This window comes from Melospiza georgiana, chromosome 14 (genome assembly GCF_028018845.1).
Source record: "Melospiza georgiana isolate bMelGeo1 chromosome 14, bMelGeo1.pri, whole genome shotgun sequence".
NCBI classification, from domain to species: Eukaryota; Metazoa; Chordata; class Aves; order Passeriformes; family Passerellidae; genus Melospiza; species Melospiza georgiana.
This window is the reverse complement of record NC_080443.1, coordinates 9792088-9799619: the sequence shown is the minus strand read 5'-3', so window position 1 is coordinate 9799619 and position 7532 is coordinate 9792088. Positions and strand designations below refer to the sequence as shown.

General features: G+C 53.0%; 1 protein-coding gene across 1 annotated transcript in view; it reads left to right on the top strand.

Moving 5' to 3' along the window:
* The first annotated feature begins 3519 nt into the window (after positions 1–3519).
* Positions 3520–7532, top strand: part of SALL1 (spalt like transcription factor 1) — a 15748-nt gene continuing 11735 nt past the window's right edge. Inside the window, exon 1 of the mRNA XM_058034206.1 lies at positions 3520–3663. Within this exon, the coding sequence (XP_057890189.1) occupies positions 3588–3663 (76 nt within the window). The 5' untranslated portion in view covers positions 3520–3587. The remainder of the gene's footprint in view (positions 3664–7532) is intronic.

Here is a 7532-nt window from a genome sequence, read left to right as displayed (position 1 = left end):
ACAGAGAACGCAGAAAACGGAGGAGGAAGAGAAGGAAGGGGGAAAACCCTGCATAAATAAAAGCCCCAGCGCCCTGCAGAGTGGGCAGCGGGTGTTGGGGCAGGGGGAAGGTGCGGGCAGCGCTTTGCCGTGCGGGGCCGCCGCAGGTTGGGCTGCCCCGACCCTGCTCGGCTGCGGAGCCGCGCCCGCCCCGGGCTCGGGGGTCACGGGCACGAAACGGGAAATCAATCGCATTTCCTGCCCCCCACCCGCACCCCCGAGAGTTATTGAAGGTGTTTTAGAACTACGAGGGGATCGTGCGGCTTTTAACTCCGCCGTGCTAAGGGTGTTGCGTCTGTTCGCAAACCTGAATAACAATAATCCAGTCTAGTGTGATGCATCTCATTGGAATCGTCTCTCAGCAGAATGAACTGCAAATTATCCCCTGTTTACCATCTCCCTTCAGTGCTCATCTCAATGAACTGGAGATCGATCCCCACCACGGGTGTCTTGCAGCCAGGCTGATTTGCATTGAAGCACATTAGAAAGACTCCCACCTCCATTAAAAAGAATAATCCGAGAGGGGGAAAAAATTTCCAAGGTGTGGCGGGGAGGGAAAAATATGTCACTGTCATTCGGAGCATCGAGAGGGAAAACCCGCGATCAGAGAATATTTACGCTTGTGAACTCTCACAACTTCTGTTAGAGACAATGACGTTTAATTGATGTATTGCTATCAACAACAATAAAGACCGATTTTTCTCTAGCCCTGGCACTGCTGCTCTGCCCCCACCCATTCCCCACCCCTCCCGGCCCCCAGCGAAGGAGAGGAAAACAAACAATAAATAATCAATCGGTCTTGGATGAAATACCAGGCGCCGCTTTAACACTAGCGAGAAGAAGAAAAACGAAAAAAAAAGTTGTAAAACTTAATTTCTCCAAATTAATTTCTTTTTCTTTAAGCTACTCTTTTTCGTCTTGTTGTTGCTGTTGTTGCTTTTTTAATTACCTGTCCACGGCCGCCTTTTTCCAGCCACGAAGCAAAGGTACTGCTCGTCTGGGGAAATTTGTCTCAAGCTTAATCGGCAAAAGTATAATGAAATTGTGAACGCGAATAATTTTGGGAGATCGTCTAGCTTAGAAACCGTAGGAAGCTAACGGAGTGATTGATACAGTTAGAAATACAGGCATAAATGTGCAAATAGATCCGCGTGGGTATTTTGTGTGCATCTGCGTGTGGCTAGCAGTGAGTTAGGAGTGCGTTTCTGTGCGTTCAGGGTTCGGTTTCTTTCCCACTGTCTCAGGGTACGGAGGGTGACAGCCTGCGCCGAGTGTATCCATCTCTGCCGAAACGTCTCTTTAAATATTCAGTGAAAAATAATGTCATGTGAAGTACCACCTATAGCAACATTATTATCTTCATTCTTCAACATCATCCCCGCTGATAGCTTCGTTTGTCTTTTTCTCAAAATCTACTGTACCGAATGCTGCGGGGAGGGAGGGGGCTCGCCCTGTGCAGAAATGAAAAGAAGCGTCAGTGACCACTTTGCAACGCTGACTAAATACTGGAGTGGCACCTGGGAGGATTTTTCGGTTCGTATGCGTTTGTTTGTTTGGGTTTTGCGACTGTTTTTCTTCCCCCCACCCTTATTGATAAACGTTTTACAATCTCTTTCGTTTAATAATGAGAAGAAAACGCCAGTAAGCCGGTTCCTCGAATGGGAAGATTTGTCCCTCTCTCCTTTCTCCTCTCGCTCACTCTCTAGGCTTTACCGGCTCATTTGAAATTGAAATGAGTTGGATCTGATCAGCCTCTTGCTTTTGCAGAGAGTTTGTTAATATTAATACGGGAAAAAGGAGTAGCTTCTATAGAAGAGTAAATAATCCAGCGGGGGGAGTGGGAGGAGAGAGCACTAGATGGGTCAGGGTGGAGGGAAAGAAACGCCTGTGCTCCCGCTTCTGCCGGTTCAGCTTCTTTTACCGAGTAACTTTGCGTGCCCGCAGCAGCGTGACGCGCGGAGGGGCGCGGAGAGCGGAGCTCAGGGGACACCCACCATTCACCCACAGCGTGCGTGTATCGCTGGATAGACGAGATATTAAAAAGAGCCTTGTTTGTAGCCTCGGCGCAACTATACTTTTTATTCCAAGACCGTGCCATTTGTTTGTGAGAGGTTCCTCCTCGCAAGTAACACATGGGTGGAAAAGTTTGGCCGCGGCAGGAGCGCGGTGCCCGCAGGGTCCCGGCGCCGGCAGCGCTGGGGACCGGGCACAAGGAGCGGCCCCGGGCAGCGCAGGGGCTCCGGGACGGCCCCGCCGCGCCACCCTCAGCCCGGCCCGGCTCCGCCTGCGCGCACCGCGGGCAAACCGGGCCGGGCCGTTCCGCTCCGCGGCCGGGGCGCCTCCGGCGGGCAGATGCGCGTCGCTCCCACCTCCAAGAGGGAACAAAAGTCAGGAGCGAGCCGGGGGAGGGGGGCCGGGGCCGCGGAGCGGGACGAGCCCCCGGCCGCGGCCCGCAGCGGGCTCCGCGGGCGGACTGACGGCGGGCGCAGCCAACCCGCGCGGCGCGGGGGCGGAGCGGCCGCCCGGTCCGCCCGCCGCTCCCAGCGGCGCCCTAATTGTCCTGGGAATGTGTGAGGTAAAAAACAAACCCTTCCTATTTTCAGCACCCCTCGGGCCGTGATATATGGAAAGAGAAGTGGTGGTGGTGGTGGGGTGGTGGGGGGGGGGGGGGGGGTGTGGTGAGAGAGAGACCTGGGAGAGGGCGAAATGGATTTTTATTTGTAAAAGCGGGGATAAGAGAAGGGGGGAAAAAAACACCAAAAAAAAAAAAAAAAAAAAAACCCAAGAAAAAAAAAATACACCAGAAACTTTTTTGCAGCAGCGGGACGGAGCGAGCGGCAGCCGGAGCGGGGCCGGGCTCTCCCCGTGCAGGCACTTGCCGGGTGCGGGGCCGATCCTCCGGGGCCGCTGCTCCCTGCCGGCCGCCCCAGCCCTGCGTCCTCCCCCGATCGATTATTGGTCACCCTGCCCTCCCTCCACCGGTGCGGGCTGCGGGCCAGGCGGGGGGAGTTAAAAAAAAAAAAAAAAAAGAAAAGAAAAAAAAAAAAAAAGAAAGAAAAAAGAAAATTGAAACGCAGGGCAAAACTGCGGGAAGGAGGGCGGGAGGCGCGGGGAGCCCGTCGGGGCTGGAGGAAGGGGCGAAGGGAGACACATTCCTATAGTAACCGGGATGGCGCGATGCAGCTCCAGCTGGTTGCTAAGAGGGTTAAACTGTATCCAAACAGCTTTGGGGAAATCCAGCCCCTTCTCCTGCCACATGGATCGACTCATTGGGTGGGAGCGGCGGAGAGACAAGGGTCTCCAGCAAATCAGCGCCTAATTGATTAAGGCGAGCTGGTTTGAATAGAGCTGGCCATGTGCCAATCGCCTTTCAAAGAGCCGCTCTATGATTAATCGCAATGCATTATTGATAATCATAATTATAGCAGGACACATGCGCGGTGCGCGGAGGATCGGGGAGGCTGGGGGGGGAGGCTCGATTTCCGTAATTTTGAGAAGATTTTTTTTTAGTAATTTTTTATTCTGCCCCAGCTGATGTTTGAGCCAGCATGTCGCGGAGGAAGCAGGCGAAGCCTCAGCATTTCCAATCCGATCCCGATCTGGCCTTGTTATCCCAGCGAAATGGTGAGTTCTTCTCCTCTCCCTCGCACACATTTTAACACAAACACACACAAAATAGATGAACTTACCTTGCGGGGAGTCGGAACCGCGCCGGGCACTGGTGCGGGACAACAGGATCTCCCGGAGTTATACGCGGGGGGGAGGGGGGGTCCTTCAGAGGTTTTGGTCCAAGTTCTTGGGTTTTATCTTATTTTTTTAACTCAGCGTTTTGTTTCGTCTGTTTCTTAACGAAACTCCAAACTCTTTCCGTTTTTTGATGTTTTCCCTCCGCCCTCTCCCAGCGGGGCGGTCTGGCATCCTGAGCCCGCGGGAGATGGATCCGCGCCCCCCGCGTCTCTCTCCGCGCCCCGCGGAGCTGCGAAACAAAGTGGGGCTGCGGTGGGGCGGCTGATCCCGGAGCCCCGCGGGACGGATGCCCCGTCCGGCCACACACGCTGCCCGCGCCGTCCCCCCGAAAGGGCCGGAAAATCCCCCCCGGGCACCCACTTTCCTTTCTCACCGCCTCCGCCACCCCCCCGCGGACCCCAGCGCTCCGCACCCCCCGCTCCCCCGCAGTCCCGCCGGGCGCAGGACGCTGCCCCGCAGCCCCGGCCTCCGGCTGCACCAGAGGCTTCCTGGAGGCGGAAAAGTTCCCGGCGCTGCCGCCGGGCCGGGCCGGGCCGCGGGAGGATCGCCCCGTCCCGGGAGCTGCCGCCGCCGCGCCGGGCTCCGCGCTCAGAAGGGACTCGGCGGCCGCTGCGCGGAGGCTCCGGGCAGCGGGGAGCCGATTTGCTTTCCCTAAGGTTGTGATTTTTGGGTATTTTTTTGTTTGTTTGGGGTTTTTTTCCTCCGTCTCCCGCTTCCCTCCAAGCCGGTAAGCAAGGGATAAACGCTGGCTTTGTGTCCGCCCGGATTTGCAGTGGGAGCGTGTGAAGTATCTTTTTTTTTTTCTTTTTTTTTTTTTCTTACTCCCTTTTTCCCTCCCCTCCGGAACAGGGGGATTTCGTAGGAGTTCGGCGCAGCCCGGCGGGCAGCGGGGACCGTGCCTCCCTCTGCCCGTACCTGTGCTGGGACGCGGGGCGACAAGTGGTCGCTCCGGGGCCCGGGGCAGTGCTCCCATCCCTACCGGCGCAGGCTCCGGCCCCCCGGCGGCCATGAGGAGGGCGAGGGCCGGGGGGACGCGGCGGCCGCGGGTGCGGAGGGCGGCGCGGCGCGGAAGCGCTTCAGGCGGGCAGGTAAGGGAGGACCGGGCGCGGCGGAGCCCCTGCGCCTTCCGGGCCGGCCCCGCCGCTCGGAGCACCGGGCGCTCCCCGCGGCGGCTCCCCGGGACAGCGGCTCCCCGGGACCCTCCGCAGCCGCGGTGCGGGAGCGCTGGGCCCGCCGAGCCCAACGAGCCGCGCCCGAGCCCCGCCGCCCGCCCGCCCGCGCCTCTCGGCCGCGCCCGGACAGGGGCCGGGCTCCGCGGGTGGAAACGGGGCGGAAAGTTTGCGGGATGTTGTGCTTCGCTGGGAGCATTTACCCGGCTTCCGAAATGCCCTGAATGCCCTTCTCGTACACCAGCAAATAGATCAGCACTGGCTCCGCGGAGCTCTGCGAAACATTTCTTAAATGTCATTTGGGTCCTGAGAGTCGATTTGGGGTTTTTAAGTGAGTTTTGTGAGCTTTGAATGCACTCGAGTTTTACCGTTTCCTCAGCGTGATCCCCTTTCTCATCTCAGTAAACGTATTTCTTTTTCTTACGATATTATTCCCACTTCCGCTCGAAGTTTGGAGTAGCAGTTGGAGAAGCGTTAGGGTTTTAGTTGTCTTTCATCGGCCTCCTGTGAAAGAATTTGGAACTTCTTAAAGTGAGCAGAGAAAAGAAAAGCAGAGAGGGATTTTTTTACATCTTCACTTCGTATGATTGCATCTTTTGACATTTGCTATCTTTTTTGGTTTGTTTTTAGTAGGTGGAACAGGTCAAAACCACTTCAAAGTATCTTTTTTTTAAAGTAGCCGTTTTCTTCTGTTTTTAGTCTTTTGATCTGATTTTGCACATCGTTTTCAAATGAAGTACAGTGGGAGTGTGAGAAAGGAATGTTAACTGAGCAGCTTTCCTGCCTGTTGCTAAAGGATGTCCTTGAAGTAAGTTGAATCTTGCCTGAAATGATGGCGTGGAAGTGAAGCTTTTGTTTCGTTTGGGTGGCTGTCGTAAGTTAAAGAAGAGAATGACGAAGTTTATTCTGTTTTAAAACTATTCTAGGAAAGCAGTGTGCTGTACTACAAAATCTGTAGGAGCCTCCCCTTTCCCTTCTCGAGTCCTGGTGCCGGGTTGTGGCTGGTTTACATGGCTGGACGCTGAGTTTGGAGTCAGTTGCCCAGAAGGTGTGCTTTGTAATGGTGCTTCAGGGCTCAGGGCGCTGCAGGAGCATTAGCATAGAGCTACCCCCGCCTTCCCGGGCTCCCCGGCCCTGGCAGCAGCTTCTCCCTTGAGCCAGACACGCTGGGAGAGCTTCGGCGGGGACGAGCTTGCCTTGTGCGCCTGTGAAATTGCAAAACAAAACTTGGGAATTCCGAGCGCTTCTTTCCTCTCCTTTCACGCTGTGAGTTCAGGTTTGCTAATCCATGTCCGGCTTGCGCAGGGTGCAGCGAGGGGAGCATCGCTCCTCTGCGGGCACTTGCAGTAAGGTACTGCCGGGCAGGATTTTGGGCGAATCCGTAGAGTGGCTCCGTGAAAATTTTTCGCATCTAATTTGAATTCCGGGTTTTTAAAACTTTTTGCTGTGGTTTCATACCTAAAGATCAGTAGGGAAAAAAGTTCCTCGCACTGCATCAGCATGTTTTGGTTTGGCCTTTTTTCTTATCTCAGTCTCTCTCTTTTTTTTTTTTTTTTTTTTTTTAAGTTCAAAGCTCATGAGTTCACCCCCACCAGGAAGACTTTTCACTTTAAAATATATTTCTGGTGCAATCAATGGATAAGTAGGTTTACCCTTGTAAAATCCTGTGTATGTGCACATTTGAGAAAGTTCGTATTGGAGTAGCCAGAGCACCTCTCAAATTAATAGCAGAAATTACTTGCAGCATAAATTATATTCAACAAGTAACTAATTACTGCTAGGAAGTGGGTAAGAGATCGTGGGATTATTTCCTTTTGTTAATAACTGCAGCCACTTTCATGACATTTTAGATTGTTTTTTCTGGTTTCTTGGAATTAAATTCCAAATTGTAAAAGAACATTTTTGGGGTGCAATGTTCCAAGGCAAAAGTTATATTGGAGAAATAAACCATCTAGACTTTGACAAAGAGAAAATATTTACTGCCCTTTCTTTTAAAGCCTCATCAGAACCAGTGCCCTTTCATGTCAATAATGGATTTTGGTGAATTCCTGCTGCAGCATTACGATCATCCACATAATTGTTACTGGGCCCATGAAATAAAAGAAATTAGAATTGCTTTCCTCAGTGGGATCTGGAGGACAGGATGCTTAGGAGACAGAACTGCACAGTTAGGCTGCTTTTAGTTCATTACATAATTAGGCCTTTTTGTGAGGTAGCTGCAATCTGTTGGTTCAGGATACAGACATTGGGGTTTTTTCCAAAGGTGAGCCCAGGGTGTAGAAGGCCTTGTGAAATATCACTTATGCAGATGCAATTCAGAAATAATTACTGAAACCCATATGGTGGAAGTTGTCTAAAGCCAGTGTTAGTTCAGACCCGTTGTGTGTGTGTTTCCCCTGCATAACCCCAATCTTTGTCTTGCTGCAAAATATTTATGTTTTAGTTTGTACCTTATTTATCTTTTTGATGCTAAGTAGCATCTGGCTCCCTGAGGACAAGCCCTCCTGTATATTTAGCTGTACCAGTGCTTATTGTATAACTGGCTTTTAACCATATTCATGCTTTAATTGTGAAAAC